This window comes from Syngnathus leptorhynchus, chromosome 3 (assembly GCF_054491065.1).
Source record: "Syngnathus leptorhynchus isolate UIUO chromosome 3, UIUO_Slep, whole genome shotgun sequence".
Lineage (NCBI taxonomy): Eukaryota > Metazoa > Chordata > Actinopteri > Syngnathiformes > Syngnathidae > Syngnathus > Syngnathus leptorhynchus.
Genome location: NC_141197.1, coordinates 13,876,185 through 13,901,841, shown reverse-complemented (window position 1 = coordinate 13,901,841; position 25,657 = coordinate 13,876,185). Strand labels below are relative to the sequence as shown.

The window sequence follows — 25,657 nt, the reverse complement described above, 5'->3', positions numbered from 1 at the left end:
CATTAAATACGTTTAAGTCTTGGAACAACTGACAGTTTTTTGCATACAACACATTTTCAATTATTTCAAGATGATTACCATTCATTATTTACCTCACAAAACATTTGCATTTTTATCACATTAAGAAGCTCATCTTTTTTTTCCCAAGCAATTTAAGTAAAAGATGATATTTCTGCTTCAGTGAAATGAAAACTATTGTACGGAAATAAGATAACAGTTTTGAAATGTTACATCAGTGTACAATTTAAAGCTGGAAGATTCTTTTGACATGACTTTAGAGCTTTGCATACAATTACACCAACATAAATGCTTGTAATCTTTCATGAAATATGCATGAATTGAATATATCTGCTAATACAGACTGCAGTGAACATTAATAAAGCACGTTGCCATTTCCACCCAACCCACACTTCAAATAGCATGATTCTAATCGTGGCAATGATAATTGTTCCACAATGTCAAAATACTTCCAAATTATCCAATTTAAATGGACGGAACAATTACATGTTCTTTTATTAAATGAGAGCAAGTACCTAATCTTTTTTTTTTTTTTTTCTATTATCATATTGCTCTATTTTTGTATCTTTTAATGTGATAAGATTTACTCTTCTTTGGTTGGCCACTGGTCTGATAATTTTTTCCATTTATGTGTCTTGGGTTAGTATAACAATAATAATGACTAGTCTAAAAGACATTCTCGGTATCTACAATGTTAATTCCAGATAGTCATCTGTAGCTTTGAATGTTCAATTAATATCGAACTTCTAGTGATACCACCAATTTTAGCACACCTAAATGGTTCAGATGAGTTGATCAGCAGTATACACTGAACTACATGCAAAATGATATGAGATGGCCTTCGACGTTGGGAAGCTAGCTGCAAAATAACAATCATCAACACAATTCAAAAACATCACTGCAACATTCACGTCGTCAGTGTTCACAGGAAATAATCATGGCGGCTTCTCTTGGATCAATGTGAGATAACAAACAACTTCTCGACACCGTGAACGTCCACTTAGTTGTCGCTGGTGTTAACTTGGCATCATCCTTGCCCGCAACTTTTATTTGCGTCACCTTTGTCGCTTGCATTGATGGGAGAGCATGCGCTGCTTTTGTGTAGGCTGCGTGTCATGGTCACTCTGAAGGTGTGTGTATGCTGCAGCTCCATCTTGTCCTCCTCTGATATTTTGATGAAGGGACACCAAGAAAAGGCGTGGCGGAAACCAGCACGGAACCTGCAACAGAGGAGGAAATTTTTGAAACTATTTGAGGATGATTCATCTAAGTCTCAATGCAAATGGGGGGCTTTCTTTACCTTTGGTTTAGACAGCAGTAAATGATGGGGTTGTACATGGTGGAGCTCATTGCTAACCAAAATATGGCCAGGTAAACCTTTCAAGGACAGAAGATACACCATGTAAAAACAGCACAGTATTTTTTTATACACAACAAAAAAAAAAAGATCAATATTATCATTACACTTAAAGTAGTGGTGACTCTTCTATATTCTGTCAGACTGAATTATATCGTAAGGCGCTTCAGTATTATTTATCACCTAACAATTGGCGGTTTGCAATTAACCTCATTTTTCATTCCAATTAATTTCAATAGTAAACTACAGTGGATGTGTCATTAAACCTTTAGAAGAGAAAGTTGAAGAAATAATTACTTGAGGAGTTGGTTCTCTCCATACCTTAAAAAACAACTCAACCCAACACACTTGAATACATTGTATACAAATCAGTGCTAACCTGTTGAATGTAATGTTGCTTGTAAATGTCTCTGTTAATTGATCCCAGTATGAAATAGATATGATAGGGCAACCAGCAAAGAGCGAAGGTCACCACCACAACAACCATCATCTTTACGACCTAAGACACAAAGGTATCGTACGTCAAACCAATGGACACATTTTTTTGTGTGACTGACTGCGGTGCAGTAAAGGGCAATGATAAAGTAGGAAATGTGACCTTTCTCTTTGCAGTGATCTGGCTGTGGTAGTGGTCTGACGCCTCTCCTGGGATGTGGCCCCCCCACAGCGTCCGACCCACCAAACTGTAGGTTACCAGCATCACCAGCAAGGGGAGCAAGTAGATCAGCAATATCACAGCAAACTGGTAGCTAAAAGGTAAGCGTTGATATTTTTTTGTCAGCAGGATGCCAGAACAAATTAAAATCAAGTCAAAGTTGTATTTTGACCGAACGCTACGATGCTAATATTAACAGTTCAATCCGAGTGGACGTTTGTAATTCCAGAACATCACGTAAACCTGAGTTGGTGCATCCCTCCGTAGTCGTCCGGCCAGTCAACCATGCAAACAGTTCTGGGGTAGTAAAATCTGGTCACGCTGTAGTAACATTGCGGGAAGGCCAGCAAGACAGCCACGATCCAAATGAGTGCAATCACGACCATGGTGGAGGTGGAGGAGAGGCGTGGCTTCAAAGGGTGGATGATGGCCATGTATCTAAAGCAGGAGTGAAAGGTCACATGGAAGAGAGCATTAAGAGTTGACATCCATTTATTGTCCTCATTATTTATAACGCATGCTTTCTTTTGTTTCTGTCTCCTGGCTACCCCTCTCATCAAGACTGATGAGCTCCAGTTATCTTCTAGAAGACTTTCCATGTGATGGAGTCAGGTAAGCAAACTCGAGCACTTTCAGCATTTTTATTGGATGTTGTCTGTTCTGTTTATTTTGGTGGATCACCTGATTTCAACCAGTTCTTGGATTTTAGCATCTATGCAAGTTAGAATTAAGAAGAGCTTTGAAATTAGGATTTGGCAGGAGTTGTGTTGACATCATTGATTGTCGTACTCTGGTGAAGTACTTCGCTAATTCTGGGGTTGATGTTCAAGAGTTCTTCCAAGCGTTCGTTCATCTTGCAGAGATGCCATTTTTGGTCCTGAGCAGAATAGAGCGGTTGGTTTCAAAGAGCCTTGAGACCAAGAGACCAAACGATTGAGAAGAAAGATGCTGAAAAATTCATCTGCCTAAGCTGTTGATGTCACCGAGATGCCCTTATCACCCGTTGAGCTCCTTTTGAAGGCAGAAGGCCAGCCAGCCTCTGGCCTCCCTTTGACATCATCTGGAGTGCTCATCCCTTTCTCCTCGAGAGGTAAACCTCAAGGGGGAATCTGCTTGAGCTGCTGGCTGACCTTGACCTGGGAGATGTTTACAGAGCTACTCATCGGCCAGACCAAACCCAGATTTAGCTATTTGATAGGCCCATCTTATTCAACAGCTATTGAAAGGCCCATTTTATTCTCTACCTTCATTCATGCGAATGATGCTTTTAAATGAGAATTAGCACCTTGACTTGAGAAAAGAGTCATTGTGAAAGTGGAAAAGCTGCATTAGTCAGAGACAATGATTGGATCCTTGTTGTCTCTGTAATTCAACTTTTACAACAGATATATATAGGCAGAGTGTAAAGAGTGGTTATGTCATTATTATTCCATGAATGATCTTTCTATTTGAGTCAAATTCCAAACGACTCATTTCAAAGACTATGCAAAGTGCATAGCGACATTGTAAATCAAATCATGAATCATTCAAAAATTCAAATCTTTATTTTGAATGACCAAATATACGTTGAAATGACACGTTTTAAAGCTTCTACTCACTCAAAATAAAACTTCTATTTCGCAATTTAGCTTTTAACTGTCCGATGTTGTTTGTTTGCCGAGTTTGGTTTTTATCACTTACTGCTGTGCACTCTCTCACAGCCTCCAATCAGTACAAAGTCATTTGCTATTCGCTTCGTAAAGCTTCTATTGAGCTAAAGCACATATTGACTCACTCAATGTGAACACAAAGCTATTATTCTGGTATCTGATCAAAGTTAGATTATTTTAAGTTAAGTTTGTATTTATTTTTTTTGGGAAGTTCACCAAAACCTTTCCTTACCTGTCCACTGCGATGGCCGCCATGGAGTAAATGGATGAAAACATGGCCGTGATGGGGAAGAAGTTTTGGAATCGACAGTAGCCCAGGCCAAAGTACCAGTCGTTGTGCAGCGCGTAGACAAAGTTGAACAGCGTGTTGAAAGTTGCCATGGAAACATCAGAAAAAGCCAAGTTGACGATGAAGTAGTTGGTCACGGTCCTCATCCGCCTGTGAGCCAGAATGATCCAGATGACCGTCACGTTCCCGGTAACAGACACCAGGATGATGAGCGAGTATGCCAAAGCCCACAGAGCCACCTGAAGTGAAGGGTCAGAAAAATTATTTCACACAAGGCACGTTGAATGCAATCAATCAAACCTCCTCATTCTGAACCAGAACTGCCTTGTACCTGCCAATCAGGTTGTTGAAACTGATTCCCTGTGGTTTCATTTAAGTCCTCCAGTGAGTCTCTGGTGACTAGCATTGGCAGAAAAGTGGCCTTCAGGTCCTGTTCAATACGCTGAATTGAATTGTCAGGGTCCATGGTCACTCGTCACCTGTTGCCAACGGAAACGGAAGAAATAGCAATGCCATTAAGTGGTCCAGTCACGTTCCCAGAGGTACAAATACTGTCTTAAGCTCAAATGGGCCGTGACTGACAGGCCACATGTACAAAAGAGTACCTTTCAGGGCACCAATGATCTGAAATTGGGTTTCCTTGAATCAATAAATAGCTTCTCGATCTATAATTTATTTTTTGATGCTGATCTCATCGGGATTGTGCGGCCTTGGTGGAACTATCCGGACAGATGGATGGATGGATGGTGCAGTATCGTTCCCATTTTGGGAAGTTTTTCATCAGTTGCTAATTGAATTTTGCTTTTACTGCACATTGGGTGTGAAGAGAAGGGCAAACGTTAATAGCTCCACTTTGCAACATCTCAACGCAGACATTATCACCCATTTGCCAGAGTGGTCGTTTCGGTGCGTGGCTTTATGGGTAATAGGTACATTTTACACCTTACAACATAAATTGATCAGTATTCTTCCAATGTACTAAGAGATTGAGTGGACTCTCCTAGGTTGAACAGAATTTTGTCTGGCGCTGGTTGACATACTCTGTAATTAAAATGTGTAGCAGGGTGAGTTAGTGCTCAGCACGTCTGCCTTACTCATGAAGTGAACAAGCGCTATGGAAAATGGGAGGATGAACAAAGGGGATTTGTTGCAGGCTCTTTAAATTTACTGACAATCACTCAGTTCTAAATAACTTTTTAGCATTATTTATTGCGGTACAACTGAAAGCTGCTCACTCTTTGAAGATGCCTAACGCACGAGTTTACAAAGTTGATCCAAGCTGTAGCTTTACTTGTGAAGTGGATTTGAAAGTTATACTGATCCTGCCATTGACACGTGCCTGATTTATCTATAGGCTACTTTGAAAGAGGATGTGTTACTTTTCATTCATTTTTAATAAATCCAATACAAACAACATAATTACAATATCATTCGCATGACTGAACTTTGGGGAAAGTGCAAAGAGAGTGAAAATTGATCAAGTTGCCAAGCAACACAGTGCGCTTGGCACTTATGCAATCAAATACAAAAAAAAAAAAACTCCAACTCGGGGCCCATTATTATGACTGTGTTGTTTGTAATTGTCGCTTTAGTTCCCCATCAACGAAAATGGCAAATACTTAAGTTGATGGAGAGAATCTGTGTAACCAAAAAAGTCTGCAGCAGGGCAGCTTTTCTGACTGAAGCTCACTTGTTTGGCACGCTCAAACATGGCAAATAAAAAAAATTAAAAAAAACTCTTGAACTGCCCCCAGGAGAGGCCGCACAAGGCAGCATTGAACTTGCCCTTCCACTTGTCTTATGATGCATTAATGAGGACTCAGGAAGTATCAATTCAAGCTAGGTCCACCATTATACACAGGTGTGGAGCTGGCAATGTACAGTCCAAATATTTTCACTGGCAAATACATATAAACGTACTTACAGGTATGTGTAAATGGATTTAAATACATTATACTATTGCGCTCAAAATTACATAATAACATAAATGATCTAAAATGGTTTATTCCTAATTTTATAGTTTTATTGTTTCTGCAATGAATGATTTTGTTTGGCATTTTTTTCCCACGCATAATGTGGATGCGGAGGTTTTATTTGCATTCAGGCAATTATTTAAGTCTGTTTGCTACAGCAAACCTGAACCAGTTGTTGTTCATCCTAATCGTGCTGGAGTCTCACAATATTTGCACGCACGAGTAGTGTTTGACCCCCCCCCCCCCCCTCCTTCAATTTTCCAGGGCATTTTTGTTGAACTCCAAATTGTGCCACTTAAGGGGCGTTTGACTTTGGAGGTTCCACTGAAAGCAGCGGAGCTGTCCTTGGTGCTTATGCAGTCGACAGCTTTCTGAATGCATTGTCTTTGCTCTCATTGGTTTCTATGGTCTATTAAACTGAAGTGTGTCATCCATTACAACCTGCTAACGCATTGTCATTCAGTAACGATGAGGCACCTCTGAGATAATACAGGCAATTGGACAAAATGATTGCTCAATAAATAGAGATTGTACAACTAATAGAATATCAAGGACTAATGCTCTTCTCTAGGTATGATGGCTTCTTCCAACATTCCGGAAACATTTATGTCAGGTTAATGGAACATTTTCAATTTCAGATGCACCGTCTCTCACCCAAAGTCAGCTAGAAAAAGCTCCCATGAATGAAGAAAAAATCAAATGAAATGAATATAAAAATTTTTTGGATGGATGTATTGAATATAAATGATTTAGTTTGGGTTTTGATGAGTTATAAAACCCGATTGGGGTTCCCTGTTATTTAATGTTATTTGAAAATGAATAAATAACTGGCCAGCCCATTAGGTAGACTTTTTAGCTTCAATACAAGAACTATAGTAGGGGAAAAACCCCAATGCACCATATTGAAGTCTGTTTCATACTTTGCCAACCAATACAAAAAAAATCCATCAAGTCCGGTAAACCACAATAATCAAGACTTCACGAAAGGAAAAGTCTTCCATCACTTTTATGATTCTAAACACAATTACATTTTTAAACCCCATTCCTTCATTGATCCTCATATACTATCTCCTGTGTGCACAAAGTCTTTGCAACAATTACTCAGTAGCAATTTGCCCAAATGATGAATTAGTGCAATGCAATGCAAAGTCAATCTGTTATGTTATTCTTACCTTATGCAGGAGAGCAGGGCTGCCTGTCATCCATGTGTCCACTTGCCTCCAGATTACAGCTCAGAATTAAGAGTCCCTGAGTGCGATGGATAACCAGGTCCAATCCATCAAGACATCCCCATTATCTCTCTCTCTCTCTCTCTCTCTCTCTCTCTCTCTGTCTTTCTCTTTCTGTATCTCTTTCTCTCTGTACCTCTTTTTCTCTTTCTGTCTCTCTTTCTGCTTCTCTCTCTCTCTCTCTCTCTCTCTCTCTCTCTCTGTCTGTCTCTCTGGTCTCTCTCTGTCTCTCTTTCTGTCTCTGGTCTCTCTCTGTCTTTCTTTCACTCTCTCTGGTCTCTCTCTCTCTCTCTCTGGTCTCTCTCTCTCTCTCTGTCTCACATATGCACGCACGCACCCTTATATTTTGTGCAAATTGCAGCTCATCCACCTGAGAGTGACAGAGGTGCACTCACACACCCAAGCATCTATCCAACCATATAACCCCCCCCCCCACACACACACACACACACACTTGAAGGCATAAGAGTATGTATGTTTTTGTGTGTGCCCGCACTGAGTCCATCTATTCACAAGTGGGTGTGAATGGAGGCAGGAATCTGGTTCTATAATGAAGTCCTGAATGAGAAAGAACCAAAACAATGTCTTAGATTCTCCTATTAACATAATTTGCATGTAAAAAGTATTTCTCTTGCACTTAGCAAACCCTGCATGGGCGAGAGACTGAATCTCAGTGACCTTTACATTGCCGTAACATGCTTTTCACCTTCTTTTCTTATTTTGTCTTTGAGGAACAGTTTCTTTTATTAATCAATCATTTTTAGGAGATTTTTTTCCCCCATCCCTGAGAATCTGATGTAAGTGCTTGCTGCGCCTGCAGATAGATATGATTGTATCTTAAAATGTTGGGTATTATTCAAATCTCCAGGAACTCTTTTTTTTTTTTTTAAATTGTATCACATGACTGGCAGAAGGTGGCGCAAATTTCCCAGCAACCTTTAAACAATGCAGCCATATAGCTGTCCCCTATGCGGAAGCTGGAATACTAAAGGTTTTGTAATTGAAGTGTCCTAAATTCCACAAGTCGCTTTTTAAACAAATGAAAGTCATTTGATTATGTTTACCACCGGCGTCTAAATGACTAGCATCGGCCCTGGACTAAGCTTCCCAACGTTTATCATTCATTCAGCTCATTCATCATTCCCCATCGTACGATGCGGTAATATGTTTGAGTGGCGTGGCGACATTCTCACTCAGCAATGGGGCTCTTTTTCACAGTGGGTTATTGGCAAGATGACAAGGGGGAAGGATGAGCACTGGACAATGCCGCGTCCACACTTGGCGTGTTGTCAAAGCGTAATTGAAATGATCTGCCAACTGTTGTTGCTCGGTTCCAACCTGTTTGAGCAATCTGACCCATGAACACATTTCTTGAAAATTCCTCTCAAAACCAGAATTTCATGCTACCGTCACAAAATCCCCAACTCTTTATGAAAACCAAATCTCATCCCTCAAAACAAAGTAAAAATAAACTATAATGACAACAGTGAAAAAAGAAAAACACAATGATGAGATTGTAACGCTTTAGAAAGAAACTTTATTGTTCACAAAAGAAATTGTATTCTGCAAAAGAAAAATCAGATTCAGCAGTTGTAGTGAAATAAATGAAAAAAAAAGTGATGCTAATTGCAGGTCAAGATAAGATATCACCTTGTGCAATTGTGTGATTGCGCTTCAATTTGCATCTCTATAGGCTTAACAGTTCCAAACGAAGAGCTGTAATAATTTTACTCTCAACCATTGGCTGTCTAATGCTGGGCTCTGATTTGGTGTCAAACAACCTGTGATCAAATGAACATGCTGCATGATGCTGATTGTGTTGGGAACTTTCATCATTTACAACTGATTGTTATTGTCTTCTACAAAAAAAATAAAACATCAATGTCCTTTTCCTCAGTAGACTGCTCTTTTGGTTGTAGCTATTATTTTATAAAGCAAAAAAACACTGCTTGGGAGTGAATTTACAGTCTCGCATTCTTTGAGGTTGTTGTGTTTATGGATATTTGCTCAGAACTATTGCAACTGAAATATAAGCAAAATAATGAAAAAAGGCCCTCGAGACTATGCTGGTGATGCTTTTGCTGCCTAGTTTGTTTTTGCAGTTGTTCACAAACTAAAGGAATGATTTTCACACAACCTATAAATGTTTTAAAAGGGATAAGTAACTGTTTTCCTTTAGGGCTTAGAAGGTAACAAAAAACGACTATTGTTGATCCCACTCAAAAACATTTGACACATATCCTACAAGATACTCTTTTACTGCTGCTATATTGTAAATGGTCGTGGGTTTTGGAGTGTTACTTTGATCTCTATGATTCCAACCATCAATCTTTTCCTCCAATCTCTGGTCTCGATTATCTGCTGGATGAGCAGAGAAAAGGAATGCACCAGGTTTGGGATTGCTGACCTAAGCTTAACCTTTCTTTTCCCTCAGTGATTGTTTTTGTGCACCCGTTATGAGCATGCTGACAAATATATAAAAGGAAATGCGCCTCAATTTGAGGAGAAGCACAACCACATAATGTGTTAGGAATACATTCAAACAGAATGTGAAAGAAGATTTCTTTTGGGGGGAGGGTTTGTCCTTTATCTCTGGGTTCAGTATATTCAAGCAAGCCTAGGTTTTTCTATCTACAGTCCATTGTACTTGTGAACTGACACGCTTATGACCACTTTTGTATCATTTGACCTTTCACTGTCCACGTTTGTATTGTTTCCCAGTGAGATATATTGATTCCTGATTATTGTCAAGGCCTTGAGACGAGGACATTGAAGACGTCTTCAGTTCATGTATCACAATTTCACATAGTAATGAATCTGAAAGGTAGATTAACAGATTAAGTATATTTATTCATCATGTTAGAAAGCTACACTTGGATGGAAATGATAGTGAACTGATTTTAAAAATTAAGATGACTAATATATTTATAAAATAAACAGTTTTACAAATACATTTAAGATTATTTTCTTAGAATAGATAACTAAGTACCACTTTATATTTAGAATGCGTACAAATATTGATATATTGAAAGACTTTCTTCGGGTAGTTATACCGTACCTAAGTCCAAATAAAACAGATTGAACAATATAGTTCACTTTTTCTCATTGACCTCTGATTTCAAATCGTTCAATCAATCAACGTTGTGTTGTCTGTATGAAATTAGATTATGATTTGGCACAACATTCAGGAAAAAAAATAACAATATCAAAGAAATCATAATTAGAAGTTTAACACTCATTTCTAAAGGAAACTGAATATTAATCGTGAAGGTAAAAAGCTCGTTTTTTTTTTTTTTGCTCCAACCTTGAATGCACTCCAGTGTAGAATAGCGTGCACGCGCCTCCAGGAGAATAGCGTGCACGCGCCTTCAGGTGAGCAGAAATATGACAAGGCGGAAGTTAGTGTTCACAACTAGGCAGGACAGGACAGCAAGCGCTGGTCGCTACTATGTCGAACAATGAAGAACGCTACTGTCACAGATGCTCCTATGTTTTTCTCAAATTTACCCTTTTTTTCTACGCCATCATTTGGTGGGTGAGTACTCTTTTTGTCATACTGTATGTGCGCGGCTTGCATTTTATTTTTTGTCATAAACTTTATAGCGTTTTGATTTTTAATTTTTATAACCGTGTGTTCGTGAGAGGCGGCGTGACGCTGTATTTACAATGAAAAGTGGACAAAAGTTGAGCAAAATTTTCAAACTTTCAACCCCCTCCCCCCCGCGAAACTGTCACAATAGTAAACGAGTAAATGGCCACACCCTCCGCTACACCTTTACCTCGCTGCGATCACCTGGATAGTGTTCATCACGACTTTTTACGTCATTTTCTATTTTGGTTTTAACTTGCTATGCCGTCCTCCTATGTGTTTTATTTCATTAGGTGTGTTTATATCAATAACAATACACTTGTTTACAAAAATTTCTATTTTGATTGACAGGGTGTTGGAAAGTCACTGTGCACTTAAACTTTTAACATTTATTTATTAATACCTTTGTCATATACTATAGTGACACTATTCCATAACATCAAATCATGTCATTTAACAAAAATGAAACTCTGTTATCTGTAACCTTTCAAACTGGAGTTTTCTGTGAATTTCTCAAGATACAAGACATGCCTTTTTTTTGCAAGTGCAAACATGATAAAGTGTTCACTATGACTCACAAGCAGTATTTTTTGTTGTTGTGGTTTATTCACAAGCATATATTTTTACCCTCCTTGGTGGAAAGATGATACATCGCTGCGCCTTAGCAATTCCGTTCTATTAGTCGTGAAATTGTTTTTGGCTGCATGACTGGATTGAAAATATCCCCCCCAAGTCAGAAAGCGGCAATGATTTTGTAAAAGTGTTTTGAGTTTTCAGTTACAGGCTTATTTCTATCGCCCTGACTCACAGACTCTCTTTGACAAAGATTGATTTAGGGGAGTATCGGATGAGTAAGGCTGCAATGAATGCCTTGTGAGCAACATTGATCACATGACGTGATAAATCAATGCTATATCGTGTTATTAACCAAAACAATTGACATAGCTTTGATTAAAATGCAGTTCTGCACCATTGCAAACTACATCCATAATTAATAAACATGGTTAAACGATGGCAACTCAGAAACCATTCGAAACTTACTCCTTGGGTTTTCCAAACTTTGTCTTGGAAGAAGAAAGTCACAAGACAGACACCGAACTGCCTGACTAAACGCTCTCAGTCAGACTCTCCCTTGAGACAAGCTCCAAATCACAAAGGCAGCTTGATGTCTACATTTCCACACAAAGAAAAATGGTAAGTGCCGAAGCCTGCAGCTGTATTCTTTCAAAGACATCCTAACGTGCTGTTGTTCCTGAAACAGATGGTTGATTGACACTTATTATTATTTTTTGCTTATGTGAGATACTTTTGAAGGAGGAGCAAGAAAGTGGCGGAGCTGCAGTAATTTGCATATTATGGTGAATGAATGCTTTCCTGATAAGGGAGGCGAAAGAGATTAATGGCCACTTTTGGACTTGCGCTTTCTTGTTCCTCCCGCACTTGTGCTCTCTGCGGAGTGTGTTTTATCTTAGTGAGATACAGCACACAGTAATGAGCACTTTAGGGCATATTGTCAGTTTTGTCACTTCCCTCAGGAAACTGAACATAAGAATAAAGCAAAGCTTCCAACGATTGTTAGTGTTTAAACTCACAATGTGACCCAGCAGCGTTTTGTTTGACATTTCAGTACGTATTGCTGAAGTTCATCCATATCCAAAGTATCAGTAAATGGTTTTTTTTTCCCCCCCAGCGTGAATGATGAGAACCGGAAAGTTTTCAATTGGTCCGAAAAGTAATCCTGCCGCTATTGTGACAGAAAAGGCACCTGACCAAAATTTCAATGTGACTGCAACATTGCAAGTACACTGCAGAACATTGTCCATGCAATCATTTTTAGATGATTCAAAACTCTTTTTGGGGTTACTATTCTCCTGAAACAGAAAATGGCTTTCCCAAATTGTTCCCTTCGAGTTGGAATCCTATTGCTTGTTATTGTTTTTGATGCCTTTCAGACCAACATGGCATGCTAAAGTAGTTACAAAGCTCACATAGATTGACAAGAATAGTGCATCGTGGCATTGTCATCATGCTCAAGTATGTGACAAGAAAGGCAGCTGTGTGTGTTCATGTTCGAAGAAGCGCTATCATACCAGACAAAATGTGAGACCCAAAATAATTGTTGTTTTTCTAATGAGCATTGGATCTCTGTAATACAGTTGACATTTTCCAGGCATCATTTGCTTAATGGCTGAAATTGAATTCAAATGTTATTTTGTATTTCATTTACCCTTTCTACAAATCTCTCAGATGTTTATCCAGACTAAAAACCATCCACTTAAACTGTAAGATGCTCAATGTTTGGAGGCAAGACTTATATCTGTTGTTTGATGATATTTGTGAACTCCAATAAACAAAGTTAATACAAAACAATCCCACTCGCTGCGTTGCCACCCCACACATTTGTATGTCAATTCATAATACAGATACTTTTTTTTTTTTTGCCATGTGTGGTATTTGTTGCAGTGAGTAAAGGTATTTCTAATGAAAAGTGAGCTAAGACACGTCGTAAATGAAGGCCACAGCAGAGAGGCATAAATTCCACTCGCTGCTTTTGTGTCAATTCATAACACAAATACATTTTTTACATGCCTTTTGTCGTATTTGTTGCTGTGATTGAAGGTATTTCTAATGAAAAGCAACCTAAGACGCCTCGTAAATGAAGGCCACAGCCGCCAGGCGTAAATTATCAGCCCCTTCTAATTACTTTGACAAGGTCAGTGTCAAACGTTCAAGGGGCGGATGAATCTACTGTAAATTTCAAATATGTCAAAGACATTGTATAATCTGCAGCTTGAACATTCATTAACTTTGTACATGCAGACCTTCTCTGTTATTGGATTGAGTATGTCGACGTATCTGCTCGCCTTGAAGGCTTGTTAATTGTTTTGTGATTACCTGGTGACCACTCAAGGGTATACTCCGTCTCTTGCCCACAGATAGGCAGCTTAACTGGAATGGGTTCCAGCCCTCCCACAAGTATTAAGAGAAAATGAATTAATTTCATTTTGAACCGTCTCAATTGTTTGCAAAAACAATTTCTCTATTTGAAAAGGAGCTAGTTTGTAGAAGTGGTCTGCGCAACAGTCTACAAACTCTCTTTATTTGTTGTAGCAAAGGCAAAAGATCTGTTATGAAAGTGCACCTCAATTTGCTTTCAATGCAGATCAATTGACAAGGAAGCTAGTCTTCATTGCTTACCAGCTTGCTTTGAGAGACTCAATTCACACATTACATTTGGTCCACTGAGAAGCAAGAAACCATTCCACAATTTGATTCTCTCCGTGTTATTTCCAGTCTGGAAAATTTCCATTACTCGCACTCATTTGCTGTGAGATTGCCTCTCCCCAGAATGGTATTACTATCTTGACTGTTCATACTGACGATGGTTTGTGATAACGTGGTCCTTCCTCTTTTCCAAGTTTCCCTTCTTAACACATCTGATCGGATCGAATGATCGGGGAGGTTATCGAGCGCTACAGATCTTCTTGACAACAGAAGTAGTTCTGTTGCCGTGTGTTTTTCAGTGTTCTAGCATTAACCTGGAAATATTTGTAATAATAAAAACGCATTATACTAATGCATATTTTTTGAGCTACCTGCAAAACTCTGCAGTGCTCTGCCATAAAATGATTGCTCTAATTTAACCACACACTCAAAAAAAAAAAAAAAAGTGTTAAATCAGCCCTGCTGTTATGTAACGTTGGGGCGCAAGTTCACAACATCTCACTTTTCAGAAATAAGCTGATGGCAACATATTTACTTGGTTGTGTAATTTCACATTTAATGGCTCGAAGAATGAAGAAACATTTGCATTACACTTTAATTTTGAGACTAATTCAGATGTGTTTTTTGTGTTTTCAGCTGATCGGCACCATCATCCTAGCCATTGGTATATATGCTGAGGTGGAAAGGCAGCGCTACAAGACACTAGATGGAATGTTTCTGGCCCCTGCTCTCATTCTCATCCTCTTGGGAATTGTCATGTTTGTTGTTTCATTCATTGGCATGTTGGCATCACTCAGGGATAATCTACTTCTGCTCAAAGTGGTAAGTAGTAAGATGAGAGAATTTTTTCTTCTAATAATATTAAAACTGTTGGTCATTAAATACTGTGTGTGCAAATTCAAACAATCCTAATATTGATTTGTTTGAAATTCTACGTAATTTTTGTGGATGAATTTCACCAATTGTACCACACAACAATATACACTCAATCATAAACCTGAAATGTACAATATTGTGGATTCGTTTTGGGTAAAATGACAATAAGTTAACACCTTAAATTGTCACGTTGATAATTAAGATGCAGAGGAAACTCTGGTACATACAATTTGCACCCAAGTCTTTAAAAACATTTTCAATATTACAATCAGTGTATTATATTGTCTTGTTCGGCACAGTTCATGTACACACTGGCGGTGTGTCTCATCCTGGAGTTGCTGGGAGGAATCTTGGCGCTAGTGTTTCGTAACCAGGTAAGATATTTCTCGCTTTGACTGCACCATGTGTAGCATTTACCGCCCACCATAAATTGTCAACTCTATCAAATATAAGAGTTTAGTGCGTAAGCCAGTAAAATACAACCACTCAGTGATGTTACTCACGCTCACACACCGCTGACAAGGCTTGCTAATGTAGTCGGACTTTCTTGTCTCTTTCTGGATGTTTCCACACATTAGCCTGATGTGATCTAGTAATCCTGTCACGCCAGATTGCAACTGGCAGATGTGGGCTGTTAAACTGTCACATTTGCATTTCTACTTGATTGAGTCAGTCACCTTGACAAACCGGAACATGATTTTAAACATGATGCTAACACATTTTGTCTATGTCTATGTCCAAGAGACTGATTTCTTCCTTTCCTCTTTGTCCAGACAGAGGATTTACTGAACAAGAACATACGAAGAGGCATCGTTAACTACTATGATGACTTGGATTTCAAAAACATCATGGATTTTGTTCAGAAAAAGGTACGGTTAGATTTGATGCCACCAAATAATCCTGCTAAGCAATGAGCATTACAAATCGACAGGTATTTGTTTGGATACTTGGAATATTACAGCCGTCATTTTCCAAGCACTCTATATTTCTGCCCCATTAAACGGCTGAAGCGAATCTCATTAGCAGCTTTTATCAAGCATATTAAGATGAATAGGCTGGTGGCCAAATCTCATCATGCACTAAGATTAGGCAGACAACAAAAAATTCCACTGAAAAAGAATAATTAGTTGCCAAGGCTGCATTATAGCATCTGTTAGCAAATGTTGTTTAAATGCTACAAATAGAGAAGTATGTGTACAATGAAGGTCCACCTCATTGCTTAGTGTTTACTGTCCCTAAGTGACAGCTCATATAGCACCCAGTCTATAGTTATTTTGAGATGACCTTTCCTTTTATTCCCTTCATTTATTGCCATGGAAATGTGACATTTACTGTCCACAGGTTCAGACTATGCGTTTCAAATTGAAATGCTAAATTATCATATGTGTCAATAACACATAAGAAATGTCCAAAACATGGTGATAGAAGTAATACAAGTAGCATAGGCCTCATTGTCAGCTGCATGCATAAAAAAAAAAAAATGATTTCTGTACTCGGCGTTTAAAGTGAAGAAGTAGTGTGTGGCTAAACTAAAAATACTCATGGCAAAAAAAAAAAACAACACCATTGCTGCACACAGAATCCATGTATGGACTCATTGCAGTTCATTTAGGCATTGGTAGTTTTACAAGATCTTTTTACATTCAGATAAATCTCAACATAAAATAGTGTACTATAGGCAAACATGTAAAATTACCAATAGATTTTGACAGCTATAGAGGATTCATTCAAGGATTCATTTTAACAAAGCTAGCAGTGAATGAGTTAACCAACATGAAAAAAACAACAACACATAAGTCCCAAGCCTTTGTATTGCCTTTGCAGTGAACTATATAGAAAAGCCTTTAAATTGAATGAATAAATCAGGAGTGTGATCCAAGTGTGTAGTCATTAGACCCGAGCAGTCCCTCTGTATTTGTTGTTGGTTGAGACACATGCGCTGCAGAACTCTTGATTCATCAGCTTAGTCTACAAAGCGTGTCTGCGGAGGCTGCCTCATCGTGTGTGGGAAAAAGCCATTCATCAATTCAACCGCGGTACATTGTTCAGACACGTTACTTGGGCTCCCATTCTGCAGAATCTTGTTTTTTTTTTTGGTCCATGCAAAGTTATAGTTCACAAAATCCGCAATAAAAGGCCTGCCCAGCTCCATGGTTTTGTCACAATCTATTTTTTGTGTCTCCGTAACCCTCACTAAGCATGTGCTCATCCAAGAACTTGACTATTGCTATTTCTTTAAAATGTGCTCATACTGGTTTTATATGTCAGAATCATAAAGTACATGATCGGGGCCTATCGTCATTTTCACCTGACTGAAATTGAGGCAGAAAAATGTATTTTATTTGTAAGGGTAACAAAATATTCCAGAGGTACGCAGATATTTCTAAAATGAAAAAAGAAATTTATACTATGTTGTATACTCTACGCAATACAGCCAGAAACAGCGGAAGTAAACATAGCCAGTGGGGAATGTTCTGGCAGTTGTAGTTGAAGCTGGCCTTGTGTAACGATGACAATGTCTGCAGTATGGAAATATTTTGAAGCAGAGACAGTGGCACCTGTGATGTGTGAAACTTTTGTGTGGCGGAAAGCAGCGTTTTAACACAACTAATTTAATACAGCACATGAAAAAACTAATATGCAAACCACAGCTCCACTAGCCATATAAAATGTGTCATGTGGTATAGTTTATTTTTTAAAGGACAATTTGGAATTTTTTTTCCTCCTCAACACATTGTAAAGTTACAGGTCACTCAGACTCTGATGCAAAAAAAAGTCCATCCTTTTATTATACTATATATTCTATATACTAGCAATTTATTTATTTTTAAATTCAAATTTGTCAGGCTTAATAACAATATTATTTTCTGTGTTGCTTTGTTGGAGTTTTTGCTCCTTAACAAGGTATTTAATTCATGCAAACTCGATCAATGAACATCTTTTTATCCAGTTGATTAAAATGGCAGCAATGACAGGTTTCTCAAATCTTGAAATGTATTTGAGTCATCAATTGACGTAATGACTTGACAAAGGCAGGTATGATGTGAATTTTCATGCCAAACATGTTGCCAAGTGGGCAATTAGGGGCTAAGTCACTCATTCCGGATGCTGTTGAACAGCCTGTCATCCGTCAGTCTGTCAAGCGGGTGTGCGTCAAGAATAATTTGCTCCCTGCACAGAGACTCATGAGGATTATATCCCAGGAAAGGATAATGTGAGTAATCCAGCTATGAATAGAACAACAGGCGAGAATCTTATTCCATCGGTAAACAAACGCACTCGGTCTAGTCATTCTTCAGGGACTTTACTCCTGGTTGTGGTGATGTTGTGTTACTTAAGCTGAAAAAATTGCTTTGCCCACTACTGCTAAATTTGACGGGGATGGGGGGTGTCTCATTTGTTCTTTATTGCATCCTCTTCAGCTCACATTCCCCACTTGTGATCAAATATTTATTTGGTACAAGGGCAACAAAGCAGAGCTTGTAATGTGGCTGCCAAGTGCTCCAATTGTTTCCTGGATCCATTAGTTGCATTTCTTCTCAGCTTGTTCCATAACCACAATGTTCGTATTGTGATTGACCTCATCGAAACAACAGCTGCCATTTGATTTGTCTTATCTTTTATATTGTCCAAACTACAATTGACATTTTCTCTGTCCATCTAATTCTGTTTTTCCTCCCAGCTAGAAATAAGCATATCACCGTGTGTAGAATTCCTTTAAGGTTGGATTATATATTACTATATGGTTTGAAAGTAGGATAACTGAGAAAAAAACCCAACATAATTTTCTTTTGCAACCCCAGAAAAATTAGCATCCAATAGCACTGATGGAAAATTGTGGCGCTCTCCCCCATTTAAGTTGCCGGGATAAATACAGGCTCATAATTCCATGCAAATTGTTTTAACTGTATCTCCCTTCAGCCCACAACTTTCCTGGCAAAATACATTTGAAGTGTGCTGTTTACAAGTCCTCTCAATCTTTGAATACTGAACCTTCTCTGACATGTCTTTTCTCTCAAAAGTTTAAGTGTTGTGGTGGCCAAGGATATAAAGACTGGTCAGTCAACATGTACCACAACTGTTCTGGACGAAGTCCACTGGCCTGTGGAGTACCTTCTACCTGCTGCGTCACTAAGGTGAGTTGAATTATTATGTTGGAACATTCTTAGCAGTATGGCAGAAAATTGGAAGCTTCCGACGGCTTTTGTGTTCCAGGCCAACATGGCCCGGTGTGTTTTAAAGTCAATACACATATCCCTCTTTTAACAAAACGGTTTTGAAAAATACAGGCTAACTCATAGCGCAACAATTCAAGAGGCTGCAGCACTCACAGCGGGCCAAGTGTGCTTGGCCAGAGTAGTACTGTTCCAGACACCGGAAAAAAAGCAAGTCTGCATCCATTTTGTGGACTCAAATATCATCACTCGGTCTTTTGTTCTGAAGAGAAAATGAAAGAAGTAGAACAGGTTTTGCTGTCTTGCAAAAGGTATGATGATCTTGAGCAGTCATCCCCAAATACCATGTTTGGTGTCGGGTTGTGCAGATCACAGTTCTTTCCACATCAAGCTCACCCAAACGTGCCTTTCTGTAATTTTAAATAATCCCAACCACTCCCTAGTTAACTAAAGGGTTAGCTTCTACCGTGTGTACCAAACATGGCTGGATCACGCCATAGATAGATTTTGTATAAAAGGAACCAATTGGCCATTTTCTGTCTCACCAGATGCTCAAGCACTTTAAAGTCATGACTGTTATTTTATTTTATCGCATGGCGCTCTTAACCCAGGCCAAGTCAATATGCAATATTGCTGTGAATCAGTAGAATGTTTTTATAGTGACACTAATTGCAGACAGTTACGGTGATCACGTTGTATCAGTAAGTGGAAAACAAACCCACTCAAGGAACTCTATTGTCTCAAGTGAAGCCAAGGAGGGAAATGACGAGAGTTGACAATGCTTTCTTATTTTAGGCCATTAACATTACCTGAAGTGGCGAGTAAGAGCATCATTTCATCTTTCCTGAATATTTATTTACAAAGTCCAGAACCCGTGGTCCACTTTGTGTATACCATTATACTAATGACCATAGGGGTGGAGTTATGTTTGAAAATACATCTCATGGATCGTAGTGCTGATTACACCTTTGCCATGCAGGACACACACACACACACACACACAGGCTCTCCCTCTTAGGCAATTTTCGCCCACACAAAACTACAAATGGTATGTGACCTCTATCATATCAGCAGCAGAACTGGAAAAAAAAGGCACAGCTTTTCGGATGTTTGTATTCCAGCTCATATTCCACATGCTGGTTCAAAGGTTCAGCTGGACACCTGTTGTAACTTTCCCAAAGTTTCTCCACTTGCACATCCTCCCTCGTTCCTTTTGTTGTTTTCTCCCCATATACGTAACTCCATTTTCCTGGCCTGGAGACTTTGTACAAATGACCATCATATGCAGAGTCATAAATGAATGTCATACACACACACACATGGAAATTCATCCCATCTGTTACTACAAGCTGGCACTCTGTGGCCGTGTACGCAGCTGCTCGGAGAGAGCAGGCATCCCGGAGTAAATTGAACTGCTGAATTGATCATATTAAGTCTGGATATGGATCACCCTACCAAGTGATTTGTGCATATCATCAGCACATATGGGCCCCAAGTGTTTGCTGGAGTGGCTTCTTGATATGCACCAACTCAACCCCTTGTAATCCATTCACGCTCTGACAATTCAAATGTCAAGTGTCAACTGCCAAGCCATTATCCTGCACTCGGATTACTTTCTGCCCATTCTCTTGCTCGTTATTTAATTGATGATGGGTTAATTATTTGAAGCACAAAAAAAAACACATTGTGATCAAGTGCAAGTTTTCAGAAAGAAGCAAAAATCTATCAAGTTCAGCCCCCACCCCCCCTTACATTTGGAACAGTTCAACACCCATTACAGAATAATTTTGTGCTTTTAGACTTGCATCATCTTCTAAATGATGCAAAAGTAATTTCTTTTTTTTTTTTTTTCCTATCTCTTAGCTGAAATTACTTTAGCAGAGTAACATTACATGTGACATGTAATCATCCTTACTGTGACATCATTCATTCTTATTTTTTTATGTTTTTTGCTTGCTCGTTTGGAATTGTTTACTGAGCGTGAACATATCGGACGCTGTAATTTGTCCCACGCTCCTCCAAATGGTATCCAAATGTTCCAACTATTGAAGCTAATTTGATGAAAGTGGGTGGGGTAGAAGATCCATCCTCCTCCACCCTTCATCTCCTCTTCTGTGCCAGATGGCTAGATTGGTTGGAGCGCATCTTGTGGCAGGCATAGTCAATTTATCCTTGTAATTTTTTTTTTTTTTTACTTTTTAGAAGTTACTTAGAAAGTTTCTAATTTTCAACCTTGTTTTTTTTGTCTCCTCTGTAGCAAAATGAAGTAGTGAACACATTGTGTGGCTACAAAGTGTTGGAACAAGAGGTAAGGCCGACGAGTGACGGACGTATTTATTTACAGGTGCAATGTCAAATGTTTTGGAGCATCACTTCAAAGTGTCAGCCAAAGGCAAATCTCATAATCCTGTGTCCTCTCATTGAAATGTGCTTTGTGTCTTTTGCTTTTCACAAATGTTCAAGAAAAATGTTTGGCCAGTCGATAGCACCTTTAGCTTAGTTTGCGATCCATTATCTCAGACGACAGACATATTTGAGGTATCGTTAAGTTTCCTGAGGCAATTGAGTACATGAGAGTTAAGGCAAGACAATTCATGGCTGCTTGACCAAAAAAAAAAAAAAATGCCAGCAATTTTCACTCCCCGCTACGTCTCAAGATGTGGACACCATTAAGATGGCCGTGGCTGCAAAAAAAATATTTCCACGAGTGCATGAAGGTGTGGAAGAGAGGGTTGAGAAAGCATGTTAGATTCCAGAGAAATCGGTTTGAAGGGGAAAACTTTTAGTTCGGCTTTCAATTATTTTTTTTTGTGACACCAGACATGAACTTTTTTCTGAACTTACTTAAAACCACATTGTTCTCATTAAAATGGATTCGTGGGGGAACAGGTGGCATTTCAACCAAGGTCGTTTTAGCCAACCGGCAAACTGAGGAAAGGCATTTCTGGAAAACAAAGGCAGAATGTCAAATCAAGTCACCAAATGAAAAATGTAATGAAGAGGAAGTGTATATGTGGAGCGAAAAATTCAGACAAAAAAAAAAAAAACTGCAAGACTAAAAGATTAAAGCTAAGAATAATAAAGTACCGAGCGGGCAGCGCATTCGTTCTCATCGTCTGATGTTCTTTTCCTTTGGTCTGGTTCTTTCTCTGTCACTGCCTCGTTAGCGCCTGGACCTGATCGATAACATCCACATCAGAGGCTGCACCGACGCCTTCTTCATTTGGCTAACGGATAACTATAAGATTATGGCAGGACTGTTGCTCGGGATCCTGCTGCCTCAGGTACACATGCGCGCTCACGCTCACAGCACCGCATCAATATTTTCATTTTATTTTCTGTGTGGACATTCGATGGTTACATAGTGTGAGTCGGGCAATAATCGGGCGGAATCTTTCATTTCCAAATCCGAAATGTAACTTTTTGGAAAGTTTGGGGCACGGACATTTTAAACATTCAATTGGTTGTCTAAAACAGAATAATGACTAAGTGGGATTACATTTCATTTTCTGCTGCTGACAAATCTGTCTAGTGAAATGCATTATTTCAGACTTTTGCATTTCAACACAGTTTGGTCAGGAAATATACACTTCATTAAAATGTTACTTTTTCAAATATTTTCAGTTTTTTTATACCTGTCAAATGTATTAAAAACTTTTGTATGTATTAAAAACTGGGCTTTTGTCAGTGCAACATGGACTTAAACATGACAAAAAGTAAAAAATGGAAGCTCTAGACTTCACTTGCATTATGATGACGTGTTTTCTGGATGTATAGTTTGACCAGATTAGTCAAAACCAGAATCTCAGATATCGGCAGTCTCCACAAGGCTCAGATACCAATTAGACTGTTGACAAGATGTTCTGCAAACTTGCAAATGTTGATGTAGATACAATAAGACGTGGCCGTCGAGTCCCTTTCACTTCCTTTCATTTTGTCTCCTTAGTTCATTGGTGTAGCCATCAGCTGGTTGTACATCACCCGAGTGGAAGACTCCCGAAGTGAATACGGTCACTACACGGACGGACTTATGGTCTCAATGGCGCAGCACAGCAGACAGCCTAAAAATCAAGGCAGAATGTCCAAGTGGTTTATGTGTATGCCCGAGATCGACTGAAGAGCAGCGAGATGTGCAACGGATGCTCGTCTCCATCCCTCTCAACCATTTCATCTCGGAATCAAATAAAGTCTCCAGAACTGATTTCTTCCGAACAGCAAGCAGTGAACAAATCAAGAACCCCCCCCCCCTTCTTCAAGCATCATATTACTTCACGGCGCATACGTAGATGCAAATCAACAGACGTCTGTCGCCACAACCCATAAGTCGCTCGTCAGTAGATTCTAGAGGTGAAAACACTCTCAGGATCGTAATGAAACTTTTGTTCTTATTTATTGCATCAACCTGCCAAATGCAAAGTGTTTTTTTTGGGGTTTTTTTTTAGCCCCTTGCTCATTCGCATGTCACTGATTGACTGGATGTGCTACTCATGACCGTACTAATGTTGTCTTTTGAAAGACTACCGAAATGAATGTGAATGGACATGTTTGCTGAATTTCAAGTTGTCTTCCATTTGAACTCTGTTCCGCTTAAGTCATCCCGTTAACACGTGACACAACACTTCATCAGTTCATCTAACTTTAAAAATATTCTTTTTGCTTACTATTTTTAAACCTCGGTGGTTGTTCCCTCTTTTGCTCATACACTCGCTAATGGATTTTAATCTTGTGGATATTCTGAAATTAAATAATAATGATCATTGTTTTTGGTTGAGTGCAGAAATGAAACGAAGTAATCTGTTTTGTGTTATTTTGATGCTTTGTGTCAATCAATTTGATCTATCTAATTTCTGCATTCTTAAACTGTTTGAATTAAATTTTATGCAGAATAAAACATCGGTTTAAATGTTTCAAACTAAACTGTTGGCCTGAGATATGTCCCCAAAATATATTTCTTATTGAAGTATTGCAATTCTAATTCGTTTGTAATACAGCTTTAATGCAACAGCGCTCGAGAGATAAGAATTTCACACGTCCAGTCACCCGCAGTCGCACGTGGTATGGTGAGAATATTACATATTTAGTAAATATCAACTGACCTTGGCTTTTGTGTGCAACATGTGGGTTGTAAAGGTGCACAGTAGTTACTATTTTATATTCCTATTTTTTTTTTTTTTTTTTTTCCCCCACTACAGCTCCTGCTGCTCGCACACCTTCCCAGAGAATGGAATCTTAATAATTTACCACTTCATGAGCAACGAGGAGACTATTACTCTAAATTGCCAACAAGGAGGAACAAGTTATTTAAAATGTTCCGGGGGAAGTAGTCCTCCATTCAAAATAACTGATTCTTATGCTTTGGTCTCCCTTGATTTATATTCTAGTTGTTGGGCTAAGATTCCAAGCATGTCCTATGTGTATAAAATAACAGTCCAACCTTTAGCTTTCCAAAATTCTCAAACATGAACTCGCAGTGGCCACACTGCAGTAGATCATGTGCTGGTTGGTCACAAAGTCACCACGAGACAATGTGATCATGAACCTAGCATATGATATCAAAAGTTACGCAAACTTCTCATAAAAGCTGGTGGAAAGGCATGATTTGAAAAAGTTGGTCAATTCCGTCATGTTTACACAGTGATTCACTTCCTTTTTTCCCATTTTGCTTCAAGTCTCATTCGGATAGAGGTGAGACCATTAGCTTTTGACAGATTCAGCATTGCAGTCTTTCCGAAGCACCTCTTTCATACCTTTTGCCCAGGGCTTTCCATTTAACATTGGAGCAGCATTGCAAAATTACCTCCTGGCAAGAGGTTTTTCCTCTCCCTGGCTGCAGATCAATTTAGTGTAGCCCTTCCATCAGCAAGCTTGCTGCTGCGTGGATTGTCAACAAACTGTCTTGTTTGGAGAAACTTGCCATGGATAGCGGATAATTGTACTACACACTGGAGCACCGTGACGGCCATTAAGTTATCGAACTCGCGCTGAGTTGCAGTCGGGGATTTCTTGATAGCCGCCAATATTTCAGCCTTGCTCTATGACAATTGGCAAAGCATGGACGAGGCATGTGTGTGCTTGGCGAGTGTTATTACGACACCATTTTTTTGTTTTTTTTAATGGTAGTACAGGAGAAATAATATATCTAGCGTAATGACTTCTTTCTCGGAATTGTTTTTCCTCGTGGTGGTTTCTTGAAAATCAAATTAGAGGCTCAAGATGCGGCCAGGGAGAGCTGACCCCCCCCCCCCCCATCCACAGATCACCAATTATGTTCTACTAACAGTAGTGATGTGAGAAATAAACAATGACACTTGAATAGCAGACATCACCAACACTCTCCGATGCAAGCTATTTCTGCAGATTCAATGAGGTGCTAATAAATAGCCAGGCTGTATTATCTTAATTGCCGTTTGAGTTACTCGACTGAAAAAGATCTTCAAATCAATGTGAATTCCCCGCACGCACACACACACCAGCTATTGTTAGTTCTGGTCTAATGATGCACAAAGACGCCACATCGCTTTTAGAAATAAGTGATAACAATTATTATCATTGCGTTAATGTGAAATGAGAGTCTTTGTTTTTTTGTTTTTTTATCTTCACCTGCATTTATCAGCCATCTGTA

The 25,657-nt window shown here is 39.0% G+C and overlaps 2 protein-coding genes across 3 annotated transcripts; one reads left to right on the top strand and one right to left on the bottom strand.

Annotated features, from left to right (window-relative positions):
• Window positions 1-1,045: 1,045 nt before the first annotated feature.
• tacr2 (tachykinin receptor 2) lies at window positions 1,046-4,434 on the bottom strand. Its single transcript, XM_085906832.1, has 7 exons — window positions 4,300-4,434; window positions 3,912-4,207; window positions 2,274-2,468; window positions 1,974-2,124; window positions 1,755-1,874; window positions 1,319-1,395; window positions 1,046-1,238 (listed from the first exon to the last, which is right to left on the bottom strand). Exons 1-7 carry the CDS (start codon window positions 4,432-4,434, stop codon window positions 1,046-1,048), a joined length of 1,167 nt encoding a protein of 388 aa, XP_085762958.1.
• A 6,103-nt stretch (window positions 4,435-10,537) lies between these two features.
• Window positions 10,538-23,927, top strand: tspan15 (tetraspanin 15). 2 transcript variants are annotated; one of them, XM_085908134.1, is made up of 8 exons: window positions 10,538-10,701; window positions 14,621-14,806; window positions 15,160-15,234; window positions 15,634-15,729; window positions 18,883-18,996; window positions 21,293-21,343; window positions 22,203-22,319; window positions 22,982-23,927. In XM_085908134.1, the coding sequence occupies exons 1-8, from the start codon at window positions 10,651-10,653 to the stop codon at window positions 23,150-23,152; spliced, it is 861 nt and encodes a 286-aa protein (XP_085764260.1). In that variant the 5' UTR covers window positions 10,538-10,650; the 3' UTR covers window positions 23,153-23,927. The 2 variants fall into 2 exon arrangements, with proteins under 2 accessions (XP_085764260.1, XP_085764258.1); XM_085908132.1 differs by having other exon boundaries at window positions 10,538-10,705; window positions 22,982-23,925.
• Window positions 23,928-25,657: the final 1,730 nt, after the last annotated feature.

Coding starts and splice junctions, on each gene's coding strand:
- tacr2 (XM_085906832.1), bottom strand. CDS start 4,434: ATGGACCCTGACAATTCAATTCAGCGTATTGAACAGGACCTGAAGGCC. Junction 2,469..3,911: donor GCGGCCATCGCAGTGGACAG/GTAAGGAAAGGT, acceptor CTCCTGCTTTAG/ATACATGGCCATCATCCACC. Junction 1,396..1,754: donor AGCAACATTACATTCAACAG/GTTAGCACTGAT, acceptor TGTCCTTGAAAG/GTTTACCTGGCCATATTTTG.
- tspan15 (XM_085908132.1), top strand. CDS start 10,619: ATGTCGAACAATGAAGAACGCTACTGTCACAGATGCTCCTATGTTTTT. Junction 14,807..15,159: donor ATCTACTTCTGCTCAAAGTG/GTAAGTAGTAAG, acceptor TGTTCGGCACAG/TTCATGTACACACTGGCGGT. Junction 18,997..21,292: donor CTACCTGCTGCGTCACTAAG/GTGAGTTGAATT, acceptor TCTCCTCTGTAG/CAAAATGAAGTAGTGAACAC.